Source organism: Prorops nasuta, unplaced genomic scaffold (assembly GCF_024137725.1).
Source record: "Prorops nasuta isolate Cenicafe-Biocafe unplaced genomic scaffold, Cenicafe_Pnas_1.2 PNAS00013, whole genome shotgun sequence".
NCBI lineage: Eukaryota > Metazoa > Arthropoda > Insecta > Hymenoptera > Bethylidae > Prorops > Prorops nasuta.
In genome coordinates this window covers 6,004,286-6,015,982 of record NW_027116810.1, presented here as the reverse complement: position 1 = coordinate 6,015,982, position 11,697 = coordinate 6,004,286, and the positions used below count along the sequence as shown (strand labels likewise).

At 31.3% G+C, this 11,697-nt stretch overlaps 2 protein-coding genes across 3 annotated transcripts; both read right to left on the bottom strand.

Annotated features, from left to right (window-relative positions):
- Positions 1–134: 134 nt before the first annotated feature.
- LOC136777980 (eukaryotic initiation factor 4A-III) lies at positions 135–2,286 on the bottom strand. Its single transcript, XM_066734563.1, has 5 exons — positions 2,004–2,286; positions 1,551–1,886; positions 1,253–1,475; positions 907–1,161; positions 135–832 (listed from the first exon to the last, which is right to left on the bottom strand). Exons 1-5 carry the CDS (start codon positions 2,146–2,148, stop codon positions 580–582), a joined length of 1,212 nt encoding a protein of 403 aa, XP_066590660.1. The 5' UTR covers positions 2,149–2,286; the 3' UTR covers positions 135–579.
- An 875-nt stretch (positions 2,287–3,161) lies between these two features.
- Positions 3,162–6,000, bottom strand: LOC136777998 (E3 SUMO-protein ligase ZBED1-like). Of its 2 annotated transcripts, XM_066734591.1 has the most exons (6): positions 5,764–6,000; positions 5,583–5,672; positions 5,229–5,431; positions 4,995–5,148; positions 3,401–4,885; positions 3,162–3,264 (listed from the first exon to the last, which is right to left on the bottom strand). In XM_066734591.1, coding segments are annotated over exons 2-6 (1,881 nt in total). In that variant the 5' UTR covers positions 5,584–5,672; positions 5,764–6,000; the 3' UTR covers positions 3,162–3,226. The 2 variants fall into 2 exon arrangements, with proteins under 2 accessions (XP_066590688.1, XP_066590689.1); XM_066734592.1 differs by lacking the exon at positions 5,583–5,672.
- Between the last annotated feature and the right edge of the window lie 5,697 nt (positions 6,001–11,697).

Genomic DNA, 11,697 nt, shown 5'->3' with positions numbered 1-11,697 from the left:
ATAGCTATTCTCTAGATAGGTCTGAATAAATTTAATGTATAGAAAAGTAAAAACCATAGGAAATTTATCCAAATTAAAAAACTAACGGAGAAAAAAAATTAATAACACATTTAATTCAATAAACGCCAAGTAAGTAAAGTTTGTAAATACTTTATTGCCTTGTTTATTAAATTATTTAATACAACAAAGCTGCAAGGTTTTTACACTGATATTCCCTAATATTAATAATTACTGTACAATCATTATTGTTGTAATAACATAATCTCTAAATAATAATAAAAAAAAAGCCAAGTCTTAAACGCAATACATTTCTTCCTGAAACGAAAATGTTAATCGTGCGACTTCGCAAGGTATCTACTTACTCTTTTACTGTACAAGATTCTTTAAACCATCTTTATGACAATTAAAAGTAAAAGATATATACTGAGAGTTCAATCACTGAACGCAGGTAAGAAAGTAGCTTCCTTTAGTTATTGTAGCTGTCTGATATTTAAGTATGCCTTTTGTACCTTTTGAAATGTCATAATCTGTTTAGTAAATTAAATAGTTAGAATAATAGAGATCGCTTAACACTAACAGTTATATCAAGTCGGCTACATTCATTGGCATTTCGTCAATTTGCGTCGAATAATATTGTTCAATGTCTCGAAGAATTCGAATATCGTCTGTTTTTACGAAATTTATGGAGACACCTTTACGACCAAATCTACCCGAACGACCTATTCTATGAATGTATAATTCTCGATTGTTTGGTAAATCATAGTTGATAACGAGAGATACTTGCTGAACGTCGATACCACGGGCCCATACATCTGTCGTGATTAAAACTCGACTGAAATAGATTATTTATAGATTAATGGTTACAACTTCTCAAATGTCTCCTTAAAGTTAAATCAATAAAATCACCTTTCACCAGAGCGAAATTCTCTCATTATATTATCTCTTTCCTTTTGCGGCATGTCCCCGTGCATCGAACATACCGTGAAGTTGGCCTCCCTCATCTTTTCTGTTAACCAGTCTACTTTACGTTTTGTGTTGCAGAAGATTACTGCTTGCGTTATGGTAAGAGTATCATACAAATCGCAAAGTGTATCAAACTTCCATTCCTCTCTTTCCACAGCAACAAAGAATTGTTTAATACCTTCCAGTGTCAACTCATCACTGTAAAGATTAATAAGAGTCATATTAATTTCAATAATAATTCATTAAAGATAAAGCTAACAACGAAAAATTAAAAGTTTGTTTCAATTACCGTTTAACAAGAATACGAATTGGGTCAGTCATGAATTTGCTGGTCATTTCTAAAATTTCGTGCGGTAGAGTAGCTGAAACTAACACAACTTGAGTCGCAGGTGGTAAATATCGATATACATCATAAATTTGCTCTTTGAAACCCTTGTTGAGCATCTCATCCGATTCATCAAGAACCAACATTTTAATAGCTCTGGTACGCAACACTCTCCTTTTAATCATATCTAAAAGATCGATTTGTTGAATGTATAAAAGGTATAATTATAATCAAATTGATATAATGATTGTTGTATAATTACCAAACACCCTTCCTGGAGTACCAGATACAACATGTTGACCATAATCTAACTTCCTGATATCTTCGCCCAGATTTGTACCTCCGATACAGGCGTGACATTGAACATTCATAAAATCTCCCAATGCAAGAACAACTTTTTGAATTTGTGTGGCCAATTCTCTTGTGGGAGACAGGACCAGGACTTGTGTTTCACGAACGGTAGTATCTAATGACTGCAATATCGCTATAGAGAATGTAGCGGTCTTTCCTGTACCGGATTGAGCTTGAGCTATCACATCTCTTCCTTTCATGATAGGTTTGATCGATCGCTGCTGAATAGCCGAAGGTTTTTCGAAACCTGTAAATGAAGAGAATATTATGGCTCTTAACTACTCTTAATTAAACAAAACTTCTACAGCATTGACAGAGTAAGGTTAAGTTTGTATCTAATGTAAAAGAAACGTAGAAACCATACCGTATGCGTAAATTCCTCGCAATAGTTCATCTCGTAGACCCATATTATCAAATGTTGGTATAACTTCAACATCTTCGCTTGTTTCAAACTCAACATTTGATAAATCTTCTGTTTGTGCGACGCGGCGTGACTTTCCCTCGGCCATTTTACTACAACTACAACTGAACAGAATGAGTGCAGAGTGAGCGCCAGTGAGCGCCGTAAGCAAACCAAAGCAAATTAACTCAAGTGAAATGACTGAACAACAAGAACGCCAAGACTGCGAAGAGGGCGCCCAAAAATACGACGCGCACTGTCGCGCAGATGCACACTATGGGTCGATGAAACGTTCGCAAATGCAATGCTGGAAACCTAAGAAATCGAAGCCAAAAAAGCAGTGATCATTCTGGGCAGCGTTGCCAAGTGTAGTGTAATTACACTACGTAGGCGAATAGAGGTGAGTGAGCTTACTCTTTTTTATCATACCCCTTCCAAAAGCCTGTCCCCTTTACTGAATTTTGACAAAGTGGGATTTTGAAATACAAGCACAGGGACCATTTAAAATTTTGAATATTAATAACGTTTCTAATTTATTTATAAGTTAATCATCCTATTACGATTCTCTAAAGATTGGTAAAATATCAGTGGTATCAGTCAAGGAAATGGATTATAGCCTGCACATTTGCCCTGTTAGGCAATTTGCATTAGGATTCTTAGCTCACTCACCTCTATTCGCTTGGTCCTAGTTGGTCCGAACACAGAATTACTAGACCGAGCTAATAGGGAATTCTAGGGAAAGCTTCGACCAAGTGAGTAGAGCCAATTTCCGAACTCGCCTATTCCTCAGGATACTACGCTATAGTTTCTGTTCCCTGCGGGATCCTACGCTATAGTTTCTGTTCCCTGCGGTAGTGATGCTCAAGTCATCCAATTATATCGATATTTCATATCATTACGTATTACGAACAGACCTATCGATATATGTTATGTATCGAAGTCAATGTATTGATCTTCGATATATTAGTGCATCAATAATTAATATTTTGTCCACGGCAGAGCGCGACAATCGTTTTTCTGTGAAAGCTGTAAACATATTGAGGTTATTGGAATAAAACTTCTACCATTTATAGATAAGTATTATTTATTTATTATATATAAATCAAATAAAAGAGAACAAGATTCTTTGTTGTTTATATTTTATTACAGATGTCATTTTCTAAAACCCTAGAGATTCTGATCTACATTTAAAGAAGCATACCGAAGAAGAGACACTGATAGCCATCTGCAATCATAGAATATTTTACTTTTCATACAACAGAGGCAGCAGTTAATTTAAAGAGAATACATAAAATATTATATATATATATAAATGAAGTTAACATGTTTTTATGAAATCCAATCTTCTACTGGTAACGAACCTAAAAATAATAATTGTTGCAGGTGTTCGCTACTTAAACGATTCCTGCTTTCTGTAATAATCCTTCCAGCTCTCGAAAACAGTCTTTCACATGGTACTGATGATGCAATTGCTGCTAAGTACCTTTGTCCCAATTTATTCAATGGAGAATTATTAGATTGCCAAAATTTTATAGGGCATGCATCCATCTCAATAGGAGGTTGACTTAAATAAAATTGTAAGTCATCAGGAATTTTATTCAAATGTGCACTAACTTTCTCTTTTGATTTATGTACCAAATTTAGGTGATGTAACCAAAAATTGTTAACATTATTATTTATATTCACACTGACAGAATAATTTTCATCTTTTATATCTGAAATTGGACTATTGTTAATTAGCGCTGCTATATTCATTGTCACTTTAGAGCAAGCTGTTTTGTCATGGAAGTGAATGGATTTAAAACGTGGATCTAAAATCGTTGCAGTAGCCAAAATAGTGTCTTCTTCTATGTTTTGAAATCTTAATTCAATTTGTTGTAGCAAGAGTTGCTTCATATTATTACCTTCCACTGTTTTAGGCTCAGATTGGCTTATAGCTGCTTTTAATGTGTTCACTATAGGTATTGCTTTACTGGCAGTCATATAGTACTCTCCACATATAATCATTGTTGCATCCTTAAACGGCTTCAGGAGTTCTACGAACTCCTTTGAAGTTTGTAGCTCTGTAGCTGTTATCATTGATGGAGCTGCAGGTAATCGTAAAATCACAGAACCAATTTTCTCAGATAATTCAATAAATCTGACTAACATGTCATGTGTTGAATTCCATCTAGTATCTATAGATTGTATCAATTTTAAGTCTGAAACAGCTCGCAGGTTATCCATTGCAATCACCGACTTCTTAAAATATGCTACGATAATTTTAACTTTTCTACAAATGTAGTTAATATTATCGCTTTCTATAACTTTAGAAGGAATCAAATTTAAGGTATGCGCGAAACAAGATAACTGCGTTTCTACGCCAAAAGCATCTTTAACTGCTTTCTTTATATTTGCACCATTATCACATACTATAACTACTATATTAGTAATATTAATTTTCCACTCTTTTACAACGTTTAGCAACCACATTTCTATATATTCAGAGCTATGTCTTTCGGTTAACTCTGTTACTCCAATTGTTATTGATTTGTGTCTATCTTTTTTTATAAAATGAGCAGTCAGTCCAAGAAAAGATTTTGTATTCAAAGGTTCAGTCCATATATCCGTAGTTAAAGATATGTTATCAACATTAGAGAGTTGCACTTTTATTAAATTTGATAAAATGTTGTATTTTTCTTCCATGAGCCTTGTCATTGTACATCGACTTGGAATTTTATATAACGGAACCAATGAATTTACAAAAACTTTAAATCCTTCTTTTTCCACCGTTTGTAGTGGCATGTTGTCTTTAGTTATCATAAATAAAATGTTATTATTTATTTCTATTGCTTTTTTACCACCTTCTACAATCAAATAACAGTAATACCATTACTATATAAATATTTGAATAAAGCACATTTTAATTCTAATGGGGGGGGGGGGGGGGGACATTTTTTATAAACTTTATATTACCTTCAAATGATTTCTGCTTTATTATTTGATTATCGATCCTTGGCTGTTTCCTTTCTAAATTTGAGCCCGATGAAGATTGTATATTAGTAGTATTAGTAATGTTTGCTTTATCCCAATCTGGATCATCTAGTTCCAATGTATTATCCTCAAGCATCTATTATATGTTAAAAATAGAAATTAGATACTTCTATATTAATATTTGTCCCATAAGTGGAAAAGAAACATGAATGTTACCATTATGTTCCTCTTAAAACTTGTATGGTTATTATTTGCAGATGAGGTTTGTATTTCCTCCATATTAATATTTTGATGATATCGTTGAATATGAATTTTCAGATTAGTAGTGTTGTTCCCTTTTACATTTTGTTGACATATTTTGCACTTGCCCCCTGTACTACTTTTAATGAAAAATTTCCAAATTGAACTTCTTGGCGGCACTAAAATAATATATTCAAATTCAAAGAGTTACTTATTATAATTTTATTACAGCATTGCCAATTTACTTTTCTAATTATAGGTAATTATAAGCAGTATAAATAATAATAAAATATAAAATGGGTATAATAGATAAAATGGATTAAATCATACTACTTAATAAGTTAAACAGCTGTGCTAAGGACAGCTAAGGATTAAAGAAAGGAATATTAAGCTGGTGTTAGGAATATATTATTAATCCTGCTGAAAAATGTAAAATAATTTATGTTACAAGATGAAAAATATTAAGTTAATTAATGTAATTACAGATAATTAATCCTCTATCCATATTTACCATTTCAGTATACCTTTGACCTTTATTAGAATGTAATTGCTTAATTCTTTATCTAGTAGTAATATATTCACGAGTGGCAATAAGGCTAATAAATTAAGATTTTTTTATATTTTCCAATTTACTCAGTGTTCGACAGAGTAAGAATTCATCCAAAGTTGGTGTGAGAACAAATAACCTAAGATTCCTAATTATAAGATTAAGCGTTAAAAATTTGATATATTCAAATTATAATATTGATATTCACTGATACAACCAAGTAAAGAATCGATACAAAATATCGATATATTAACATAAAAATATCGATTTTATAAATATCGATATTGTATCAGCATCACTACCCTGCGGGATCCTACGCTATAGTTTCTGTTCACTGCGGGATCCTACCAGGGGGAACAATCTCCCATGTATTAAATTGCGCCAGCGTTAGTGGCGCCCTCGCTCTAAGACAGGCCTTAGAAAGGAACTAACTTGTACAATATATACATATATTTATACATATATAGTGCTTATAGCCACTAAAACAGTTGCTGTGTATTGCTTGATTTTCAATAAAATACAGACATGCAATTATTTTATCTTTCATCAAAGCTTTCCCTGATATTCATTAAAATGTATATACCTTATTTGAAAGTATTACAATCTAAATGTAAGCCAGAGCAGAAAAATAAAATCTCAATGTTCCTGACATAGACATTTGTCCGCTAATTCCTAGCATAAATGAAATAAATTTCAACAAAAATAAAAACAATTTTCCGAGTGGTTTTACTTATATAGATGTGATAACAATTAATTATTAATGTAACATTTAAGGTGAAATTCAAATTAAAATCATTAAAATTTCCTATCCTTGACGGGGCTCGAACCTGCGATGATGGGTATCCCTCCTAAATAGTTCATTGCTTTGATCCACTCGGCTAAACCTATAATTGTTTCTCAGCTTATAAAATCTTCTATTTCATGATTACGAATAGAATTTTAGTTCAACTTTATTAGATAATTTTAATTTTATAACAAAAATAAGTATGTTAAACTTTTTACAATCAAATTAATTTTAAGGACAATAAAATCTGATAGAAGTTAACCATGGTTTCAAATATAATTCCCGTAACAAATATATATAGGAGCTATAGTTTCAAATTGACTGTAATTATATAGGATTGGTCGGTTTAGTACTTATATATATAATAACGTATCATCATATTGAACAGAAATAATTCCTTTTTTTTACAATACCTCTTGATAAATTAAAAGTGGACTTATACATGTGATATTAAAATTATAAATTTTATTTAATGAATGAAAGTAATAGTAAGCTAATAAATGAATTATATTAAATATGTATGTTTTTAAAGAAGGAAATAATAGTGATAATAATTTCAATATAATAAACAAATGTTTTATTAATTATACAAATATAAAAATACATTCTCTCTTATTGATAATTCATAAGTATTAAATTATAAATTTAGGTTAAAGCCAGCAGTCTTATAGATCAAATTGGTTAAATTATTGCACAATAAAAAGAATAAAATTAAACAAATATTTAAACATTAACAAAGTTATCAGCTTCTACGACTAGATTTGTTAAATTTCCTCCGGATGATATTATCTCTTTCGTCATTTATCTGAAAATATATAAAACTGTAAGAAAAACGCACAGGAAATATTAAAAATGTAGAAAAAATGTACATACATTATGCATATCAGAATCAGTATTATGTAAGCCTTTCTATTTTCTTTTTTTATAACGCGAGGATATTTTTTGTGCTTCGTGATATATATAGTTATAATGATTATTATTCTGCATCTTTCCAGATAATCTTTTATTGTCCTTCTTCTGTAGTTTTTCGGTTGAATTTTTATTGTTGTTCTTCTGTAGTTTTCCACTTGAAATTTCATCATCTTCCGTTTGCAGTTTTCCAGTTAAAATTTTATTGATATATTTGCACCATTCAAGTATGAAGTATTTGGCAGTAAGGTCAATAATATCATCAGTTTTATTAACACAATGGATTTCAATTTTTGAAAAACTTTCCAAATATATAATGCTTTTCACCTTATCTTTAACTTTTATCTCGTGACAAAAATTCTGCATTTTTATTTCTGCTGTATCTAAGGCCTTTTGTATCAGTTTTTTTGTTTCACCATCACTTAAATTTTGTGCACATTCTATACATTCATGCTTTATTTTATGTATCACATTATTTGTAACTGCTTCTGAATCAATGAAGTTTTTAGGCGATGTAGCTGTTGGTAATGATGCTTGTGTACAATCTATATCTTCTTCTCTATTCTGAGTGTTTGCACAACTTTCTGCAGTTTTAAACATTTTTGTCAATGATAAAGAAGTGCCTTGGTTTTCTTCTGTACAATTGGATGAAATTGAATGCTTTGAAGTCAGGTTTGTTGCTATTAATGTTTTAAATATTGTTGAAAATTGATATGGGGATGGATTATTATTCCTATGCCCATGGTCTCGAATTTGACTGAAGCAGTTCTCTACTGGATCTTGATTTAAGAACTTTAAGTTTAATGAAGCAAACCCTTCTTTTTGCAATAGTTTCCATAGTTGTTGTGTACCGGTAATAGTCCATATCCAATTATGCAAACATTTGGTTTTATTTTTAACAGCTTCATGAGTGTCTTTTTCGACAAACTCCATAGCTTTTAATTTCTTAATTGCTCCAGTCCAAAAAGTTGTATGACTTGTTCTGGAAGAAATGATGCTGGATAATTTTTTATGTTTCTCTCCATTAAAAGAATCAAATAATTCATCGAAAAACAAAAGAGCTTCTGAAGTCGCTGCAGCACTTAAAGGTAACTGAATATCCCCTTTTGTTGTTTTTACAATACCTGGAATTTAAATTGACAATATTATATCTCATATAAAACAAGTATGCAATTTTAAATTTACCATTTTTCCAAGTTATAGCTAAATCAATGAAATTTGCTACTGTATGACTTATTATCTGGGTTGCATATTTAACTTTCATTTTCGGGATTAAATCAATAATGATATGTCTGTCTGTTAGTTTTGGCATTTGTCTTTGGCGCAACAAAGTATATTTGTCCATGTCATAGGCAATTTGTATGTCATTCCAAGTAGCAACTTTTTTTCTACATTTTATTTCATTTTTGTTCAAATTAAGGTCCTTTGTTAGTAAGTTATTTCGGACTCCTTTTTGTAGATGAACATAATCATAAAGTGGTATGATTTCCTGGTTTCCAATAACAAATGTATTTTCTGAAAAAAAAAATACTTACATCCTTCGAAGGAAATTAAACAGGAAGAAAAAATTGATTTGTGTATTCTTACTTGCACTTCCATGCTTCTTATAACGTATAGCATTGCTATCTCGTATTAAAGCATTGATAGCAGCGATGTTTGGCCCTCCCTGATCGCAAACAGTTGCTACTGGCTTAAATTCGCATTTCAACAATAAAGTTATCCATTCTTTTATGCATCTACATAGATGAAAGCTGTGTGTAGCAGCACTACAAAAGCCATAACCAAGAGGCATATGGTTTCCTGAAGAAAGGCACTTTAGATAGAACATGATTGCATGGTCAGCTATTTTTCTAGTTCTTCTTAGACCCCAGTCTTCAAATCCCATAATTTTGTCTCTCTTTCCATCATATGTTAATGTAGGTTGCAGTGACATTTCGTCCCATAATAACACTACATTTAAATCTTTTTTATCTATTTCTTTCGCTGTTAATTTGAGGTAATTATAAATAACTTGATTGCATCCTGTTTCAAATGGTATAGATTGCAGTTGTATATTTAGTGTGTTGATGGAAGGACATAGTAGATATTTCGCTAGGTATTGATAAGATGAGCGAGATCTTTTATAAATACCCATACAAAACATTTTCTCTTCTAAGGTAAAACGTCTTGCCTACAAAAAAAAAATAAAAAATCTATGTACCAATTAGATACTTCAATTGTGTAACCGAATTTACTAGTTTATGATAATTTGTATTAATAATTGTGTTAATTTAACTAATAAAACGAGGGACTTAAAAAATGATATATTGAAATTTCCACAAGAACTCCAATACCTAACTCTACAATAAGCTAACGCTTTCCATGAATTTCGATTTTAAACAAAGCAAAAAGGATCTATCATTACGATTATTCTTGATATAATTGTTAAAATTGAAAAGCTAATCTTTAAAAAATAATATCAAAAAATATTTTTCTTCCATTTAAATTTTGAGTTTAAAGGAAATTTGAAAACATAACAACCGGTTATATGTTGAGTTAGTATCTCATTATTTCAAATTCTGATCATTTTTCAATTAAATCACAGAATTATTAAAACAAATATTATCAAGAAATGTTGAAATGCTAACTTTCCAAGCAATATATAAGAAAAATACAGCACGTAAGAAAATAAGTTTTATTTTCAATTGACAGCTTAACATAAGTATATATACATAACATTACTATAATTTCATTTATTCCAGAAATTATAATGATAATTTTAGTAAATATTAAATGAATATTAGTTTCCGTTGAAAGTTTAAGTTCATAAATTCTAAATGAAAATATAGTATTCGTTAAAAGCTGTACTTTCCATCCTATCTTTTCGAACAATTGTTTCTAATGTTTTATATTTTACCTGAGGCTTCAGGTCATTATTTCTCACAATCATGTCCACAAACTGCTGCCTTATAAGGTTTGCTTTGTCAACCTTGCCATGCTTATCAGCTCTGGGTAATAGAGTGATTCTCTTATTACACCGTTGGTCTTTTAAAAGCCTCTTAAGTCTTGTTCTCTCTTTCTTCATCTTTTTCACCTTGTCGTACAATCCTTTAGCAGTTGGACTTAATAATTGTTTTCTTGTTATATCCTTCAAATCTGGTCTATATGCTGATTGTTGCTGAACAATGGTTTACAATCTTTCTATTTCTTGTTGATGGATTGCTAATATGTCACTATGTTGCTGCAATTTGTTATGTTGTTCCTGTTCAACAATGATCTTCAAATTATCTATTTCATTTTGATGAACTTGTAATATGGGGCTATGATCTTGTTGTTCTATTTCATATTGATGTAACATTTCTGTTTGGTCTGACATTTCTGGCACTGGCATTTCATTAACATTTTGAAAAGAAGAAGTGGGAATCGCTGCATGTATCAAAACTCTTCTTGTACCACTGCAGTTATAGTCACTTTCTGTGAAGTGCTTATGACAAACTCGTAACTTCTTTACTTCATTGTCATCCAGAATTGAAGCTATCCCTAAACTGGCAAACCACTTCATTCTTCTATTTATGTCCTTAGGAAATGCATGACTAGGAGCCACATGTGATGACAAACATTGCGGCACACAGCACGACCTGACCATCTTCAATTCAGTCTTTTCTTCTAAAAATACATTTAAGTATAAATAAACACAGAAAATATTTTAAGTAACACACTAAAAAGTTAGGTTAAATTTAGCTGCACAATACTTACATATATTATTATTCAAAAAATCTTAATATATAAGTATGTATATTATATATATATAATTATATATATATATATTTAAAATATACAATTGATAGTCACAATAAAAACTTTGTTTAACAGTGAAAAAAATCTGTAACAATTGGAGTAACTGCTTTCAGTCCGAAATAAGAGCACAGACATACATGGCGGGAAATATAGCGTCGGCGTCACTTAGCTACGCTGCCCGCGCATGCGTACACGTTCATAACTTAGTTCCGCTTGACGGGCTTACAGTGAGGGCGCCACTAACGGTGGCTAAATTTTTCCCATAAGAGATTGTTCCCCCTGGATCCTACGCTACAGTTTCTGTCCTTGCGGGATACTAATTCGCAGTCAATAGCGGAACGGGGCCTACATTCGTTTATGAGGCTGCTTTCACATGCGGGTGTACATAACTTACGCTAAAACGTATTAACCAATCAAATCATTTTCGC

Bases quoted from the DNA above. Each gene is read 5' to 3' on its own strand.
- LOC136777980 (XM_066734563.1), bottom strand. From the start codon at position 2,148: ATGGCCGAGGGAAAGTCACGCCGCGTCGCACAAACAGAAGATTTATCA. The intron at 1,887-2,003 runs GTATGGTTTCTA...CTTCATTTACAG, and splicing joins GCGAGGAATTTACGCATACG to GTTTCGAAAAACCTTCGGCT. The intron at 833-906 runs GTGATTTTATTG...AATCTATTTCAG, and splicing joins GAATTTCGCTCTGGTGAAAG to TCGAGTTTTAATCACGACAG.
- LOC136777998 (XM_066734591.1), bottom strand. The intron at 5,149-5,228 runs GTAACATTCATG...AACATATAATAG, and splicing joins GTTTTAAGAGGAACATAATG to ATGCTTGAGGATAATACATT. The intron at 3,265-3,400 runs GTTCGTTACCAG...CTATGATTGCAG, and splicing joins GCAACAATTATTATTTTTAG to ATGGCTATCAGTGTCTCTTC.